The sequence below is a fragment of the Sphaeramia orbicularis genome, chromosome 5 (assembly GCF_902148855.1).
Source record: "Sphaeramia orbicularis chromosome 5, fSphaOr1.1, whole genome shotgun sequence".
NCBI classification, from domain to species: Eukaryota; Metazoa; Chordata; class Actinopteri; order Kurtiformes; family Apogonidae; genus Sphaeramia; species Sphaeramia orbicularis.
In genome coordinates, this window is record NC_043961.1 from 38,805,690 (window position 1) to 38,826,162 (window position 20,473).

The 20,473-nt window shown below is 36.3% G+C and overlaps 1 protein-coding gene across 7 annotated transcripts in view; it reads left to right on the forward strand.

Annotated features, from left to right (window-relative positions):
- Positions 1 to 20,473, forward strand: part of ptprt (protein tyrosine phosphatase receptor type T) — a 625,436-nt gene that overhangs the window by 174,872 nt on the left and 430,091 nt on the right. For all 7 annotated transcript variants that reach the window (XM_030135306.1, XM_030135308.1, XM_030135311.1 and 4 more), the window contains exons 3-5: positions 8,643 to 8,803; positions 12,096 to 12,206; positions 19,865 to 19,946. In XM_030135306.1, coding sequence (XP_029991166.1) covers positions 8,643 to 8,803; positions 12,096 to 12,206; positions 19,865 to 19,946 — 354 coding nt within the window. The remainder of the gene's footprint in view (positions 1 to 8,642; positions 8,804 to 12,095; positions 12,207 to 19,864; positions 19,947 to 20,473) is intronic.

Sequence of the window (20,473 nt, forward strand, 5' to 3'; positions counted from 1 at the left end):
GTCTTGTATAATAATTTTATATACTAAGTATCAGTGAGGTATCTGTTTTAATAAAACAAAAATAATACCAAAACACAGAATGTACACATACATAAAATAACCATCCTAGCCTCTCACTAGGATGGTTTTGGTAGATATGTTATCTGATTTCTTACATACTATTCTTTGTGCTTCGGTCGCGTGCATATGTCTGAGTTATGAAACCCAAATCTCTGTACTGTCATATGGTCTTGAAAATCTTCACCTCACTTTGTGTTGTGTTTTAGTGCCATTAAATATGTATCAATCAAATCTACAATTGAATACTACAAACAAAATAAAGACTAGATGACATTTATAAGTGTCCATATATCAAATGAATGTAACTTAATGCAAATCCTCACATGTACAATATTTTGTGTGTTTGTGGCTCCAAGTTTGTTCTGCTTCCTTTGTCAAAACTGTGACCTGTTAAAAGTCACTGCACTGCCCTTTAAAATCAAAATGCCATGACATGCAGGCAATTTCTGGTAATATGCATCAGCAATTCAATGAACAAATGGAACAAAAAGATGCATTTGACTTCTCAGTGTCTGTATTAGGAGCCAATCTGGATATATGGGAAGTATGTACAGCAGTAAAAACAAAAGATTCAGGGAAAAAAGCTTCAGTAAACCAAAGTTGTTGTATTTAGTGTGACATCCCTTTGCATTGAACACATCTTTAACCCTTTTGATATTTATGGCATTCATTTTCTTATGTTTTATACCAGGTTTCATTCAACACATGTCAGATGTTTCTAATTGTTTGTGCTGCTTCTTGTCATGGGGTCAGGGGTCAGTCACAAAACAGTGACTTTAACTCTTAAAGGAGTGATATTTTGCTTTTACAAATGGAATTATACATTTTAAAACATTTCCCTGTGGTCTACATAAACTGTAAATGCTAAGCTTGGGTCTGAATTCTTCATTAATTCAACTCCACAGGTCCATCTTCAACCCTATTTCTGAGTAATGACACCAGAAAGGTTGTTTTGAGCGCTGGCCCTTTAAATGCACATGACCCCACCCCCTCCAGGTTGTTGACCGTGCTTCTCTGTCCTGTTCAGCCACTTGTGTTCGTTAATACAACCAACAACTGAACGTTTTAGGTAATTGGCTCGAAGTTTGGACATATTGTCAGTATGGACTGCAACCGCTGCTGCTGATCTCTAATCTTAATCGATTAGGTTTTATGTTACATTTTACAGTCTGATTGAGTTACCCGTTCACCATAAATCCTCTACCATGTTCGCATGATCGGCCCTTATCCATGGTCCTGAAACTTAATTAGACTATCTCCCACATCACAGGTGTGACTGTCGCAGAAAATTAAATGTACCATGTATTTTTAGTTAGCATTAAAGATGAATGTTCAACTGTTCGACATGTAATAGGACCTACTGTTAACTTAAAAAAGAATTAGGCCTGTTGATTGCTTGTTTTTTCATGATTAAAAACAACAACAACAAAAAAACCCATCCCCCTCTCTCTCTCTTTTTTTTTTTTTTTTTTTTTACAAATTGCACCCTGAGTATAACCCAGGTACCTCTGGTGAATTGGAAATGATTCCTCTATGTACAGTATGTGTTTAATGTGGCACATATAAGGAGTGATATTTTGCTTTTTTAAATGGAATTATGCATTTTAAAACATTTCCCTGTGGTCTACATAAAATGTAAATGCTATGTTTGGGTCTGAATTCTTCATTAATTCAACTCCACAGGTCCATCTTCAACCCTATTTCTGAGTAACGACACCAGAAAGGTTGTTTTGAGCGCTGGCCCTTTAAATGCAAATGAGCCATTTCACGCCCCGCCCCCTCTAGGTTGTTGGCTGTGCTGCTCTGTCCCGTTCAAACAACAACTGAACATTTTAGGTAATCGGCTCCAAGTTTGGACATAGTTTCAGTATGGAATACAACCACTGCTGCTGACAAACAATTATGTCGTGCTCGGAGAAATTTTCATCAGAAGTATTAACCTTATATGTGCAAATGTTGTGACATAACTAGTTATTGATGTAACAAATTAAGAAGGAATTAAAACGCGTTGTAGAAACTGACTGGATTTTTGTTCAAATGAATATAAAGATAGCTTTGCAGCACCTGGAGGGTTCAAATTCAAATGTTTTGAACTATTAGGGTCCAAATAAATGTACCAAAAACTAATAAAAGTGGGTTTGACAAAATATGACCCCTTTAAGAAAATGCACATATTTCCTGTATGTGCACATTCTAGCTTATTGTATCTGAAGAAAAGAGAATGAGAAATTAATATGTAAATTAATTTCAGTCCTGCAAAAACAACAAAACTAGAGATGGTCTAAGACAGGGGTGTCAAACTCACTTTAGTTCAGGGGTCACATACAGCCTGATATGATCTAAAGTGGGCGGGACCAGTAAAATAATATAAATAATAGGACAAGAACTGATAAATAATGTCAACTCCAGTGTTTTCTCTGTGTTTTTGGTTAAAAAAAGCAAAATTCCTTAATGAAAAGGTTTATATGTATGAACTGCACTTGAACATAACGTCAACAAATATGAACAACTTGAAAATTCTTAAGAAAAATAATTGCAATTTTAACAATATTACACCTTAGTTTATCATTTATACATGTACATCACAACTTACAGATCACAGTGGATCTACAAATACACACAACATTGAGTAACAGGTAGAATATTGGTACAATTCCACATACTTAAGACATTTTTGTTCAGGTTTTTCACATTTTTTGTAAAAGGTTATTCAGTAAATATAAACATTTGTGTAATTTTGCTGTTTTTACACTAAAAGAAAGGGAGAAAAAAAATGGGGTTCAATATTTATAGGTTATTATGATAGTATTTTACTGGTCTGACCCACTTTAGATTGAATGGACCTAAAATGATTTGAACATCCTTGATTGTTAAATATCTTCAGTGTAATTTTTGCATTTCACAAATTCATCCCACGGGCCGGACTGGAACCTTTGGTGGGCCGGTTTTGGTCCCCGGGCCGCATGTTTGACACCTGTGGTCTAAGACTTCTGCACGTACTGAATATGTATAACGGAGATAATGTATGTAGTGTGTGAGTCCACTTGCCATCTCTCGCAGTGTTATTATATTAATTACAATTTTATTTTATGGGCATTGAACGCCACACCCCTGCGGACTAGGGTCGTGCACCCCAGGGAGATAGCAACAGTTCCGCTGTGCTGTCTACCTGGTAAGTACACACACTGCCAGTCCTGTCATTATTTTATTTATTTATTTTTTATTTTAACGTCATATCTAAGTGGTGTTTGTGTAACGCTTAGCTCCCTATCGGTTGAGCATATTCTTGAGTGAAAATGACAGTATTCTTAATTATATGTTCATAGTATAATTAACATGTAGTGTGTTAGCTAACTTTAATTTTTTTTATTTTAGCTTAGCAGTGTGAGAACAAGGCTCAGGTGTTACTAATGAGACTGATTGTATACTTTTCTGTTAGGAATAAACGGCAAGTGTCCCAAGAAGTTCGGTTTTGTCATATGTAACACAACGCACGAATACAACAGCTACATATGCAGATATGAAATGACAAAAACTATACAGGGTGTCCCATAATTCTCCATACAAACGAAAAATAAACGTTTCTTGACATAAACCATTTTTATTTATATAATATGCTCTGTATGACTGCCATTTTGTCGGGAACACATTTAAATGCGTGTCCTCCACTGCTGAAGAACTATAAAGAAGAAATATAAAGAAATACATGTTCGACCCATGGAATGTATTATGTCTCCTATGTATGGAGACTTACGGGACACCCTGTACATCACAGGTGTCAAACATGCGGCCCGGGGGCCAAATCTGACCCGCCAAAGGGTCCAGTCTGGCCCTTGGGATAAATATGTGAAATGCAAAAATTACACTAAAATATTAAAAATCCTCTTAGTTCAGGTTCCACATTCAGACTAATTCAATCTCAAGTGGGCAGGACTAGTAAAATACTATCATAAGAACATTTAAATATTGACAACTTCAAATTTTTGTCTTTGTAAATGTAAATGTTTTCATGTATTTACATGAAAACAAAGTTTAATTTTGCAAAAAAAAAAAGTGAATAACCTGAAATGTCTTAAGAGAAGTAAATACAATTTTAACAATATTCTGCCTGTTACTAAATGTTTTGTGTGTTTGCAGATCCACTGTGATCTCTAAGTTATAACATACAGGGTGGGGAAGCAAAATTTACAATATTTTGAGGCAGGGATTGAAAGACAGTGTATGACCAGTTAGTTTATCGAAAGTCATGAGAATTTATTTGCCACAAGAAAAGTTACATCATAGAAAATGTTTTTATTCTATGTGTCCTCCTTCTTTCTCAATAACTGCCTTCACACGCTTCCTGAAACTTGCGCAAGTGTTCCATAAATATTCAGGTGACAACTTCTCCCATTCTTCTTTAATAGTATCTTTCAGACTTTCTCGTAATAGTTTTGCTCATAGTCATTCTCTTCTTTACATTATAAACAGTCTTTATGGACACTCCAACTATTTTTGAAATCTTTGGTGTGACGAGTGCATTCAGCAAATCACACACTCTTTGACGTTTGCTTTCCTGATTACTAATATGGGCAAAAGTTTCTGAAAAGGTATGGATAATAGTGTTAGGTATGATTATGACATCAATATATGTTTGGTTTCAAAGCAATTGACGTAGTGCCTGCTGAGAAAAAACAACTAAATGTTCATTGTAAATTTTGCTTCCCCACCCTGTATATGTGTAAATGATAAACTGAGGCATAATATTATTAAGTTATATTTATTTTTTCAGTTTGTTCATGTTATTCACATCTTTTCAAAGGATAGTTTGGAGATGTAAACCTTTTAATAATATAAATTTACTTTTTTTGCTCTAAAACATAGAGAAAATTTGGAGTTGACATAATTTATATATTATTATGTTATTATTTTACTGGTTTGGCCCACTTCCGAGCAAATTTGGCTGAATCTGGTCCGTGAACTAAAATGAGTTTGACACCCGTGCTATACATGAAAAGTTTTATCACTAAATGTTCATTCAGTAATACATCACAGAGAATTACTAATAACAAACTTATAGTATAATATGAAATAAGTCCAATTTAGCAAATTGTGGTGTGTTCTTGTCTGTTCGCATTGTGACAACCTGGAAGTTGCCCCAAACACACACACACACCCTGTAACATGCATGTTGGCATCCAGATCCACGCCGGAAATTGTCACCACAGCATCGACACCTGATTCGCCCGAAGTTGGCGGCAGTTTTTAAATACCCCCCCCCATATCCGCATTCGGGGAGTGCGGCGGTGCGTTCGAGTCGGCACGACACGGAAGCGTCGGAGCAACAGCTCGTTAGTAGAGACAAAAAAGTACGGCAGTTAATCCCGTTTACAACTCTGTTCATCTCCGTCCGTTTTCTCCCTCTGGTGCATCACATCCAGTCCATCTCACTGCAGCAAGACAGTCTCCCTCACGTACCAGCAAACCAGCAGCAATAACCCGGAATGGATTACAGACTGACTGGACTGGACTGACTGACGGACTGACTGACTGCGACCATTGGAGTGTGTGAGTAAGTTTTTTCCTGCTTTCTCGTTTTTTTAAAAAAAGCCTTGACCTGAACTGTGCGCTTGTTTTTTTTTTTTTTTCAAACGAACTGAAATGAACTGAATTATTTTTTTTCTCTCTTTGGAAAAACTGGAAAACCCGGAATGGAATTTTTTGTTTAAATGGACTGAACTGTTTTTTTTTTTGTTACTTTCTTCTTTCCAAAGACTGTTTAAATTGTGGAAGATTTAAGTTTGAATTTTTGCTTGGTTGGTGGATTTTGTTGAGTTTGGACTTTGGGTTTTCTGTGGGTTGGGTTTTCAACTGTGGGTTTGAATTTGTGTGAATTTTTTTTATAATCATTGTTTAATACATGATTTTGAATTTTACATGGTTTGAATGTGTGTTCTTTTCTTTGTCATTTAATGTGTGGGGTGTGAGTTTAATTAAAACTCACATCCTTTGTGTGGTTTGAGACTCAAGCTAAAGACTGACTTACACTGACTAACCTAACATCTTATATGTCAGGAGAGAGACCTGGCTGGCACCCCTGAAAAATCAATATAATAAAATAATATAAAATAAATAAATTAAAGCATCAAACTCAAACTGTCACAGCATGTCAGAGTTTCCCTCAGCTTTACTAATTAGTTAAAATTATAACTTCATTACTAATGCATTTCTACTGAGGAGCAGGGCAGTGCTGATTAATTAGAGTCACTGTGGTTCAACATCAGTAGTAACTGACAAAAAAATGTGTTGTTTATGTTCCCTTATAGGTGCGAGTGCACATTCATCAGTAAAGATATATTTATGTGACAGCAAAATGTGACATCTGCAAGCGAAGTGCCAGCACAATTATAACCCAGATAAAAACCTTGCACTTAATAAAGGGTCCTCATATTTTTAAGCTGCTGTATCTGCTGCCCACACACCCTCTCTGTTTTCAATTCATTACACCTTCACATTGACTTTGTGCACACACATAGATGGTGTGTTAGAACCATACATTCACACCTGCTTGATTCACTATCTCTTCTGTGCTGCTCTGTTGCCAAATAGTCTCCCAGTCACTTCGAACTGGCAGTCCAGCTCATGGCAGCCGGCCAAATGGAGCTGGCCGACCCATAAAAGCTCCATCCTGTGCCATAAAGCAGAGACTAAAACACACTTAAACTGTGAGTCGACAGAGAAAATGTGTTTTACGTTGCAGTTCAGAACCCTCAGGGCGTGGGTACATTAACATGTTTGATATACAGCTTAACTGGATTAAAGAGCGTTTGGTTGTATTTTTTTTGCTCTTTCATTGTCACATCAACTATGGTGGTTCTAAAACCTGCCTGAGCCTTTCTAAGCAGTGATTTATGTTTACATCTTTAAGAAACCTTTAAGAATCCACAAAAGCTCATAGGAAACTTAGTAAAAGTCTTTTGTCTCTAATGGTTTTAAAACGTGTGCTATCATCTGTTGTAAACCATCTGGTCTGGTTTAGAAGGAATTCTTTATTATCTGTGTCATCCTCTTTCCATGATCTATTAGCATACATTATCACACATTAAAAGGATTCGATGGGTCTCGTTACTGCAGCTTACACATATTTGTGGATGAATGCAAGATAACACTAAGGAGAGGAGGGAATGACATTCCACTCGGCATTTCTTTACAGTGTAGTTTTAACAGTGTTCTGAGTCTAACTCCACGCTGATATAAGCCCTGCCTATTTGTATTTCAAAGGCACAGGCACCACGTTTTAGCAAATGGTTTAATCTGAGAGACATCTAAACAGTGGCCTGGTTGTATAGTTATAGTTTCTTAAGACAAACTACTTGGATAGCTTTGGGGAAACATGATAGTGTAGTAAAAGGACACAAGAGGTCATGAAACAATGTGATGAGTGAGAGCAGGATCAATTTGAGGATGTTAACACTGATTGTAAAAAAAAAAAAAGTAAATAAAAAATCCACATTTCCTGAAGCAGAGTGATCCAAAGCAACTGATTCTACATCAGCAATAAGGTTCAGGTTGTTTTTAAAACAAGAAATGGCATTTTTATTTCCACTTATAAAATACAGATGCTTTTGTTTAAGATCAACATCACGATTAAATCACATGCTCAGTTTATGGTTCGAAAGAGTAGTAGTGTTGTGCATAACTTATTGTTATCGTTACAGAAAAGAAAAGAAAAAAAAAAATCTTCATAAATGGTAAAGTGTACATATTGACAATCCAAAACAGCAGCTTATGTTGTGCACATCCTGTTTAAACACCTAAAAGTCAGTTGTTGAACGCTGTGCGACATTGTTCTCCTCTTTATCAAACTGTTTAACATGTTTGTTTGCTGTTGTTCACTTAGACGCTTTGTTTACCTGGATCTCAGTGTCAAAGTGCTGTTTATTTGAGAAACCAATGAGTTTGTGTCAGTATACACTCCAGTGACTTTGTACTTTCACACCATATTGCAACTTGAGTATGTAACAGGCAATATGATAAGCACTATAGTAAGTATTACAACCTTTAACATGCATCTGCATCCAGAGTTGCATCATTAGAACCAATCCTCCACTGAAATCACTTAAATGCCTATGCAATTGTATTCCTAAAAGAACCTCCTATAACCTCCTGTTACTTCCAAATACTACCCTGATGATGCAAACACACGCACACACAAAAAAAACAATTTCACAGGGAGCTACTGGTATTAGACAAACCAGAGGGGCTCATGGAGAGGGCATGAACAATAGAAAAAAGACAAAACCCCAGGCACTCACTTGGTTGGAAAATTAGAAATTGTAAAAAGCTTTTATTTCATGAGGGCCTGTAGATTAATTCTTTGGGGCTACATGTGCCTTCTTCAGGGAGACCCAGGGAGACCCTGAAGAAGGCGCATGCCGACACGTGTTGGTGTGTTTTTAACTTCAGGCCCTCATGAAATAAAGGTTTTATACAATTTCTAATTTTTCCAACCAAGTGAGTGCCTGGATTTCTGTCTTTTTTCTACTACCCTAATGATATCTGAATCATTTCCAGCCTCATGTTTGTATTTCCTGTTGTTGCAGGTTCCTTCATGGTGGTGAACGCATCAGGTCGGGCATCGGGGCAGAAAGCTCACCTGTACATGCCCACCCTGAAGGAGAATGACACCCACTGCATCGACTTCCTGTACTCACTGTCCAGCCGCGATGGAGCCAGCCCGGGCACCCTCAACGTCTACATTAAGGTGTGTGCCTGTGTATGTTAGAAACACATTGAACAAATAAACACACACAAACCTGTCTCCTCTGTCAAGGAGGGATGCAGTTTACCCAGGTGTGTTTTAGAGGAGGAGGGAAAGAATGACTGAGAGACAGCTAAACAAACACCTCATCTACTGGATTGACTTTTTAGTCAGGTCAGTTATTTAATTTAACATTAACCCTTAGATGCATGAGTGACTGGACCCTTCACTCGTCCATAAGTGGGTCAAAAAGGATCCCTGTTAAAATCTGTGTTTTTATACCACTTTTGTCATTTTGTCATGTTAAAAATGATCATTTGTGTAATATTTTGGCCCATAAAAGAATGATGTCTTGTTTTAAATATTTTTTTATTATATTTGTGTATTTACATTTTTGATAATTTTAAAATGTGTATATATATATATACACACACACACACACACACACACACATATATACATAAATACACATATATATCTATATATACATATATATGTATATATCTTTATATACATATATATCTATATATGAGGGAGGGAGGGAGAATGTAGAATGAATGAGTGTAGAATGTAGAAAGTCTAAAAGGTTCAGATAAAATTCCATTGAAAATGAATGTGGGTCCTTTTTAACCCACTTGTGTATGTTTGGGGTAGTAATATAAAAACTACAATTTCATAAAATGTATAAAAGGTTAATTGAAATTTAAATGGCATGATGTCAAAAACATGATTTTAAGGAATAAGGTAAGATAAGATAAGGTAAGATAAGATAAAATAAGATAAGATAACGTAAGGTAAGGTAAGATAAGGTAAGGTATACTATATTGATCCTCCAAGGGGGAAATTCAAATGTATAGCAGCACAAGACAGTGTGCATCAAGTACAATAGAAAAATAAAAATGATAAAAAATATAATACCTGGAATATGAAATAACTTTTCATCACAAAGATATTGAAAGAAAACAACCTCACAAGGTCGTTTTTAATGTCATCAAAGCCTGTTTGAGGTTGCTACATGCTCCAGCTTCAGGAGGAACTCTAAAGCTGTAGTGTTATATGCAAATCAGAGTGTCTGTGTTGAAAGGATGGAGGATTGGCATAAATGTTTAATATGGCATTGCCATTCAGAAAGGGCACTGGATATTATTGTGCATAAACTTGGAATGCAATGTTTCTAATGCCTATCAGTAAAATCTGAAAAATCCAATCATTAGAAGAGTCTGTATCTGTATCAGGGGCCAATTTATGAGCAAGTGTAAACAACTGTTTGGGCTGCTTTAGAGCAGAGACACATTTAAGGCTTTGTCCTGCTTTTATTTTCTCTCTTTGATAAATTGTTTTGGATGACAGATGACTTGTAGAAAGGCTTGTTTGTGAAAGTTTTTTTTTTTTTTTTTTTTAATCAAAAAGAAATCGCATAAATGAGATGTTTACTGAGTTACACTACTAGATGTAAAGAAAAAAAGAAGACTCTTTTTAGTTAAACTGGAATAAATGCTTAGAAATAAGTTACTCTGTGGTATCCATGGTGGTGGTATGTTTTTGCAGCCACCACTAAAGTGCTTTATTTACATATTAAGCATATATTTATCCTTTAATGAGGAGTGGTAGTGATGTTCTAAAATTAGACCATGGCAGATAGTGTTTCACACTTGTATTCAGTCTTTGATATTCTGAAAAAATGTCAACTTAAACATCTAAAATTCTGATTTATTTTCTCTCTAGTAGGTTTGGGAGATGAGGACAAAAATGTCCGTATTTTCCTATCACTAATTAAATGTCAAATCTGTTCCCTTTAAAATTTAAGTTTTGGTTCAGAGTGAAAATTGATGAAAAGTTATTGCTGGTTGTATACTATTCATAAAATATGTAACTAGACAGAAATGAGTAAATGAGGTTAAAGACATAAGATGAAACACGACAAAACACTGTAAACTTTGATTTCATGAATGCAGGAATTCTTGCCTTACCCAAAATAAAAACTGATTTAGAAGAAATGTATTTTTGGTTTTGAATTGTTCTTTATGGTCAGAAAGAGGTTGAAGATTCACAGCTATTATGATGCTAACATGTTCAACATTGAAATAAACAATGTAAAAGCATGAAAGCTTATAATGCGTACAGATAGCACGCCAATTACAAGTGTTATCTGTACGCATTATAAGCTTTCAGCGTGTATATTTACACCGCGTAAAATAACACGCCATTTGCACGATTAGTGGCTAGCACAATTAGCGGTTAGTGTTAGCGGTTAGGGATGAGCGGCTAGGGATTAGCAGCTAGCGATTAGCAATTAGTGGCTAGCGCACTGACACACCATCAAATGGCATCGAATAACATGCGAAAGGATGAAAATGCGTACGTATAGCACACCAAGTGCAATAAACTGGTGTCACATACACCGCAATTTCATGAGATCAGTCTGAAATATGTGTGTGGGAAGTGTGTGTGCAAAACAACACACTGAAACATTCTCTAAGAGCTTTAGCTGAGAATGTAAATCCAATAAACCCTAACGATAAAATATAAATATAAATAGTGTGATAATATATATAATATATTATGATTTGGAATAGAGCTATATTGCAATACAGTAATTCTTACTTTATTATGAAGCTGTACATTTCCACTAACTGTCAAAAGATTTTTCTAATTTCAGATTTTCATGTCCCTGCAACTTTTTCCATTGCAAATTTCATATTCTTGCTCATGTACATTTCAACTATTCACTGTCCATGAAAAAGCCTTTTCTTCTTAAAAAAAAAAAAGGAAAAAATTTCATCATTCAGGAATTCAGCGCCTATTAACCAAACTGATGACGTCAACTACATTATACTCAAAAGCAAATCGTTTTTTGTCAGTGGTAAATAGTAAGTATTTTTACTCTGCTATGGTGCATTTATCTCACTGTGTCATGTTCTTTTGCAGTGTAGCAAGCCACAGTAAACCTTTGAATCAATGGTGTGGCCTTGCATTAGAGCTGAAATGCTTCTGGATCACAGTAATGATTGCTTCATATGTATCTTTAATATATCCAATTACTGGCAATCCATAGAGACATTGCATCAGCATCAGTGATGAAAATGAACAGTTTTACAATGTAAATGTCCATTAAAAGACCACCTGTGTCATTAAAGAAAGACCTGTAATATTATCAATTATCAGAATATTTTAAGCTCATGGAATATGAACTGAATGATTTTTATAAAGATGATATGAAAAATGTGACAGTTGTTTCTCCTCATCTACAACCTCCTTTTAAATTCATTGTGTCGTCTCTGTGTGGTCCCTGCAGGTGAATGGAGGTGCTCAGGGTAACCCAGTATGGAATGCCTCTGATACTGTCACTGAAGGCTGGGTGAAGGCTGAGCTGGCAATTTCAACATTCTGGCCCAACTCCTATCAGGTAACAGACAGTGGCACCTTCTTGAACTGTTCTACCACGTGCATCCATCTGTAGTTCATGGAAAAAGCTAAAAAAATAAAAATAAACAAACAAACAAATAAATAAATAAAAATAAATAAAATAAAATAAAATAAAATACTTCAACATTGTACCTCTGTTACTCCTTTGGCTTGGCTGTGTAAATCGGTCAATGGTGGAAAAAAGGTGGGATCACCATGTCACCTTTTTTCCAGGATCTCTGTGTAAAAGGGGCTATAGTTGGCTTCATGGTATCAAAAACTTTTGAATCAAATGACAGAGGCTGAGACAGCAAACTGCAAAAAAGACTGTGAGCTTAATAAATATTGACAATGACACCATTTACAGTAAAAATATCATCCACAAGTGGAAACAGCCTGATTTGTCATATTTGTTTTGTACACGTAAAGTTACACAGGCAGTTTCATACACGTCTGTAAGAATTCGCAGCGTTGAGTTATGGTGTTCACTTAGGTATTATTAGATTAACGTGACGAGAATGTGTTGATTAAATTGCATAGGTGCTTTATAGCCTACTTTTGAAAAATAAAACTCCTTCGATTTGAATTCTATAAAAGTAGGTCACAGTTTTATGACATGGGTCCCAAGGTGAGACCAGATCCACTGCTCTGGAAGACAGTGGGTTGTCAAAAGTGATTATAAATAAATTGTAAATCTAGCAATCTGTTTTAACTTTAAAGATGTACTGCACACTTAAACATGTTTTTTGAGCTATAAATTATATTCTGCTGAAATGAACTGTTTTCATGCTGCTATTATTTATAAAGATTACAAACTTATAAATCTTAGTATTTTAGTGATTAAAAAAGGCAATGCAAGGCCAATAATGTCATGAAGTCAACCATTTGTGTGATAATGGCCATTACTGTCAAATTTGTCATAAAAAGTGCATGTTAACACCCTTTGATCAGGCCCACTGGCCCTTGAATGGGAGTTTGTAAAAACTTGATTTTCTATGTGGAGCAGAAGCTCTGGAAAGATACTGAACTCTCAACAAAAATAGCTATAGCAGTGGAACAAGTTGAAAGGGAGCTCTGGTGGTTTTGAAGTTCACTTAAGGTGTCATTTCCTCAACTGTAAGGCCTATTATGAGGGTAAAAGGTGGCATCCCCATTCAAAGGAGCACATAGAAACTCCACCTCATACTTGCTTTGTTTAGTATGACGTTTCAAACCGAATATGCAGGCGTGTAACTTTCCTCTGAACCTTGGTGCAGATCAAACAGCTGGTTTTAGGCCCGGCCAAAACAGGGGACCTTGGTCAGGATCAGACTAAACCATGGTTCAGTACATATTCAGTGTGAAAACACTTTATATAATTTTAATTTAATAATTAGTTGTGGGAAATTGTACACAGCTATCATTGTGAAAATCCATAAAAAGAAGAAAAACAAGAACAAGTGCCGCCCCTCACATGTATTGTAGTTTATTTTGGTATCGATCCAGCTGATGTCATCATGTCTATGCATTTGCTGATGTCAGCATATCAATTGCCTCAATTGCCAAGTTTGAAGTAAACTGAAACAAAATTGATGTTTTTATAGACATTTGAAGTTTTAAGTAAATGGGAGAAGAAATAAGATTTTAAAAAAATCATAAAAAATTTGAAGTTTTACCTACTTTTCCCAAAATCTTATCACACCTATTCTGGGTCACTGGCAATCTATAAATCCAATTTGGTATGAATTCAACCAATAGGTTTGCTGCTACAGACATGTGAAATTTTGCCAATTATAAGTAAATGGGAAAAATTTTGTATTTCTTTTTTAATTCATAAAAAATTTGAACTTTGACCTACTGTTCCCAAAATGTAATCAGATATTTTCTGGGTCACTGGCAATCTATAAACCCAATTTGGTATGAATTCAACCAATAGGTTTGCTGCTAGAGTGTTAACAATCGAAGAAGGAAACAAACAAAGACACAAACAAACCGTACCAAAAACAATACCCCTTGCCTCCCTGGGTAAAAATGTAAAAAAAAAAAAAAAAATTAGGTGAATTAAAAACAGGTCAGTGTCAGACACAAAGTTATCTATACAGCAAGATGCAGCACACATAGTAAAATTTCAGTTTGAAAACAAAAGTACATGGACAAAATGTATATAATTGAACAAAACATGAAGATATTCCTTGGAAGAGGTGCCATGCAGTTGTGTTACTCACTGACTGCTCTCCATTTTTTGTGGTCTGGGCATGTCACTGTACAGTTCCTGTTTCACAGTTTGCAGATGCACTTGGATGTAATTTCTGAGATAAACAGAAAAACAAGTCAATAATTGGAGGCAAAGTGTAGCCTTGGGATGACTCATTGTGTGTGATGTGCCTTTGTTTGATTGAGAGTGTTGGTCTGTGCAGAGACTTACTGTACCCTGCTGGGCTGTTTTATTGATGTGGCACAAAGTGACTGTGTTTTACCTAATGACAGAGCTATGTTCGGGAAGTGAAGGAACCCCTGTGTCGCACACATAGATCTGAGGCTAAATGTTAACTGGAGTGAATTAGGTGTGTGTTTCTGTTCCCTAATGAGAATCACCACCCATGGAGAGATGACACTTTTTCTCTTAAAAGGACCAAAAACATTGTCATATCAAAGAGGACACCACAGGGCAAGAAGAAACTGTCAAACTGTCATTACCTTAGTGGAAACCGTCTCAACTTCTAACAGTTAATAGTAGAGGTGCAAGGGTACAGGTAGCCCATGGTTCGGTTAATATCTTGGTTTCTGGGCCACGATTTCGGTTCAGTTCCGGTACGTGTTTTGTGTGTAAAGAGAACAGTTATTTTTCTCCCAAAACTATATTTTTTATTTTGCTTGTCAGAAAAAATGAATTTTACAGTAGGGACAAATTATGTCACTGTATTGCATAAAATGACACTTTCTGTTCTGAACAATAGAACCCTTTCTTATTCCTTGACTACTTGTATACAGTCGTATAAAAGAGACACATGCACACATAAGGCCCAAAGGGAGCTTTTTTAAGTAATTAAATTCCTATTCTGCATAAGGATGTAAAAGAAAGCGGTGGTATAAAAACGCCACAGTAATCCGCTGTATGCATTCCCTTGCTATAGTATGTCACAGTATTGTATGTGTGTCAGAGTCCTGTACCTGGTCGGGAACCCACAGGAACTTAAAATTGAGTTACTGAGTAGACAATGTGTTTAACCGTGGGTTGGGTCGGGTTGCAGATCTAATGTACATGGGTATGGGCTGATGCCTGTTTTGGAAGAGTAGTGGACTCTGCAGTGCAGGACTCTGATGTGTGTGCCACCTCTCTGTCACAGAGGGGCGGGGCTTCACATGCATGTTGAACAAGAGAGAGAGAGAGAAATCAATTGAACTGAAATCCCGCAGTTCTTGAGGGTGGATTGTCCCGTGCAGGGCAGACCAAACGGGACACAGTTTTCCCAAGTATTGTTGCATCCCTAGTTAATAGTCAATAAAGAAATGGACCATTACTTAATAAAATAGGCTGAAGGTAAAAATACTGACCAAATATAATAATAATAATAATAAATCAAATTTAAAATTAAAACTAAAAATTAAGGTTAAAAAGGCAGTAGACATCACATAAAAGCAATTCTATAAAAATGTGTTTTAAGAAGTGATTTAAAAGATGTTACTGATTCCGCAAGCCTTATCTCCTCGGGCAGGCTGTTCCAAAGTTGAGGGGCCCTCAATATATTTACATAAAATTATTATCACATAAACAGGTCAGTAAAAAAAGCACTATTTTAAATATTTGATATTTCTATGACATTTATTGATATTTTTAGGGTTAAGAGTTAGTTTTCTTAAACGCGAAAAGTGTTACGAGCATTGTTTTATGACCTCTTAATAGCAATTATGTAAATCGTGTACAGTATTAAATTGACTTTGCCATATGTGACATGTTGTGGGTATAATTTCTTTAAATAACCAGTGGGCATATTGTCTACGGTGCAGATCACTGTTCTTAAAAAAATAAATAAATAAACTGGGAATAAAGTTATTAAAGCAGCCAGAGGTGACAAAGGCTCAAAGATGATTATTTTCTCAGCTTTTTCAGGTGCATCAAAGGTCACAAACCAAATTTAAGTTAAGATGGAAGAATGTTTCTCCATTAGTGCACCAGTGTTCAGAGGAAAACTTAAAGATTAAAACAGCATTTTATTACAGTTATTTTTCTTATGTTCCCATAGTGACTAGTGGGTTAATAATGGAAAGCAAATTATGAGGCCAAGAAAAAACAAAATAATAAATAAGTGAGCAATGTGATGTGTGATGAATTAGTACACAAGGCATATAACTGTCAACGCAGGAAGTGGTGAATGGTGGGGGTTTGTGAAACTTGCAATAAAGTACACTATACATGTCCTTATGTCCCTAAAACTGTGTATATGCATCACTGTGAAGACTCCCAATGAAAGCCTGAGCTGGAAAGAAGAGGTTTTATTTGTTGTGGGAATAGAAGAGTGTAAAGTCTTCCCAGTGGACATCTTCCAGAGGTGTTTAGTATTCAGCGTGTGAGTCTCACAGTCCTGACAAGTACAGCACAGACCACGTCAGGTATTTGTAAGTGTAGGTCAGAAGTGCATGGCCCCTTGACAGCCTTTGCTCACTGTCTGTCACCTAGAAAAAGTCTGAAGTAATGAAAGTGTACAAAAAATAAAGAGAGGACCAAAAGAATGACAGTAAGTTTTTACGGACAAAACAATAGACAAAATTTTATAAAAAGCAGAACACACTGTGTGTTAACGAGGTTTAATCCATAAAGACCCAAACACCCACTAGCGACCAAGAGCGTCTACTGATCCTATCAATACATGTAAATAATTTAGGTAAAATGTAGTTTTTCAGCTTTAAATCATAATCAGATATGACCCATTTGGGCGTTCAGAGGCTACATAGTGAATGTGGAAACACCGTCATCTTCTACAACATTGATTCACCAGTAAAACCCATGGAGTTGGATCAATGACAGTGGATGGACACACTGGGTTTATGTTGAGTTAATGATTTGTTTTTCAGAATTTTTATGAACATCTACATCAGTGTTTCTCAACCTTTTTTGAGCAAATGCCCCTTCATGTTATAACATACCCCCCCCCCCGGGGGGGGGGGGGGGTATGTTGTTGAACTGGGGGAGTTGGGTCTGATCAAGCTTATACGTTAGGTAGTACCCCGTCGCGACAGGGGCAAGACGGATGTTACCACCAAAGATCAGAAGACTGGGGGGTCCCTGTACCTTATTGCAGGGGGGGCACGGTGATTCACCATCGACATAACATGCACCTTGATGCTAAAACTTATACAACCGCTCCCATTATGGTCTTAACACCCCCTTCTCAGCTTTCTCATTCCGAACACCCCCTGGGGGCCATTGAGAAACATTGATCTCCATGATCAGTGAATTAAATCTAGGAAAATACATGATTTACACTGAAAAATGCAAAATACAGAGGAAAATATTATCATAAATGGTAATATATCACTTAAAAATGGTTAAATATGGAGAAAAAAGTCATTTAGGAACTGCCATAAAAGTAGCACTGGGTCTTTATGAGTTAACAGTACATAGAAATGACATTTCTGTTCATGTCAGAGTTTGATGATAGTTTCCAACCAGGCTAGAATCCATTTCATTCATTGTGAACTCACAGTTTTGTGGTTTACAGTTCGCCCCTCACCACCCCTGTTAGTTGGTACAGCCTGTGAGCAGTAAAATGTATAATAGCTGGACGTAAGCATTTTTGACGTGGTCCCACAAGATTACCTACAACTACCAAAACTACCGGCAACTATTTGACGATGTTGACACATAGTCTTCCTCCAAACAACTACTCAGTTTCCTGTTTGTTTTATGTCATGGTGTTGTCTTAGTCTGCTTTCTCAGTCTCCTGTCAGCTACCACCCATATCCCCTTCTTGCTGCAGACAGGTGATTGGAAAGATTGAGACACCTATGTTTACACCTGATCCCCAGTGTGGAGTCCACAGCAGTGCCAGTGGGTGGTGTAGGCTGTGTGCACTGAGGGCACAGTCTGGTGGTTTACTCTGTTTTGGTAGAGAGGGTGCTTGTTTTTTGCTGGTTTACTATACATGCAGTCACCTTCAGGAACGACTACAACACAAACTGAGACAGAAAATACTTCCTATAGTTTTCAACTGTGTTAAATGACTAGTGGTAATATTTAAAGGTTCATGATCTATATGGGATGCAAAGAAAGTTTTGTGTGTTAAACTTTTAACCTGTTATAAACCTGAAAAGAATGAAAGAGCTTTAAAAAAAAAAAGTGTAAATTTGCGTTGGGACCAAGGTTATTATCGTTAACAAAATCTAATGAAATGATGAAAACTAGAATTTAAAAAGCATTTTTGTTAACTGAAATAAATAAAAACTATAATTAAAAGAAAAACAATAACTAGCTGAAACTGTATTGTGTGCTAACAAAACTTAACTAAAATGTAGAAAAATTATGACTAAAATTCCCTTTGTTTTTGTCTGTCAGTGTTGGATTGATATGAAATCAATTTATTTCACGCAAGCAACTTTAGCTCCATAGCACTTCACGGTCCATCGCTTCTCGTCACTTGTCATTTGGAGTTGGCTTCTCATCCTTACTCTACCTGGAAACATAGAGACTAAAGTTGGGAGAAAACAGTAGAGTCCTGTGTGGGATTTAGTTGAATATGAAGGCGAGGAAGATAAAAATATGAAAAAACTAAAACTAATACTAAAACTAAGCATTTAGAAAAAAACCCTAAAACTAATAAAAACTAGCAAAACTGTTCTAAAAACTAATTAAAACTGAGTTAGATAAAAACAAAAAAAGTAAAAACTAAATTAAACTAAATCATAGCGAAAAAATCCAAAACTATTATAACCTTGGTTGGGACAGTTAATTGGGAAAGTAGTTGTTTAACTAAATGCACAGTTTGATGTTTTTAAGACAGATATATTCATAGATTTGGTCATAGATTCAGAGCAGGTGGATTTAGAGATCCGGAGGCTGTAGGGAAACCACCACACTGTCAAAATACTGACAGCCCTGCATCCAATTTTATAATTGATGAATGATGGACTTTCATCTTCTGCATTAAATAATTAGATATGATATTTGTTTCACATAAATATCATAACAAAATCATGATGTATGATGGTGATTGCTTGATATTTTCATTGTATAGTCCCATGCTATAAATGAGAAAATAAAGCAAATAATTATGTTCAGAGTTTTAACTGTAATCCTAACCCAAACCTAAAAAAAAGAACTGATAAGAATACTGTTAGAACGCTGAATTAATACAAAGTGTTGATAAGAGGAGTAGTATCAATACCATCTTATCTGAATCTGAAATAAAATGAGAGAACTTAGAAAGAGGAGTGATAAGGAGAAGAGGATAATGAAGAGGGATGATAGAGGAGGGCAGCATATGTGGTTCAACATAAGGGCTGAGACAGAAGGATGGAGTTAAGACAGGGATAGTTGCTGACTTTAAGGGAATCCCCCTGGGGTTCCCATATGAGCTTCACAGGAGCTCAAGTTTTTTCTTGATTTTTCTTCCTATTTTCAGTATCACTCGCATGAGAACACTCTGATGCAACCTTTTCTTTTGTTTCTCATTTTAACCTCAGGTTATCTTCGAGGCAGTTTCAGTCCAAGGCCATCCTGGTTTCATCGCCATCGACGACATCCGAGTTCTGGCTCACCCCTGCCGTAAGTGTATTTGTGTGTGTGTGTGTGTGTGTGTGTGTCGTAAAGCTTAACCCCACACAACTGTTACCCCACTGAGCATCATCTGTTGTCTGGATGTCTCACATTTACACCCTCGGTTTTGCACTCTCTCTTCCTCACATACACACTCTGGCTGTATAGAGGACAGATTGTGAGGCTTGCGGACATATTGCAGAGACCCAGAAAGAAGGTCCAAACCCAGGGTCTTCATCACTCAAATCTGTCAGAAAGACCTTCCTTGACTAAACTACAGACTGCTTATGGCAGCACTCCCTGATCAACTCACCTCTACCATTCCTGCTCTGCCTTAGTCTCTCCCATTTGCAGATTATTTTGTCTTGGTAAATATTTAGTGTATGAATGTTACTGAATTTATATAATAATAATAATAATAATAATAATAATAATGATAATAATTATAATTATTATACAATAGTAAGTGGTGCCAGGCACAACAATCCCCCCCCGCACTTTTTAGCTTATTTTGGTATCAATCCAGCTAATGTCAG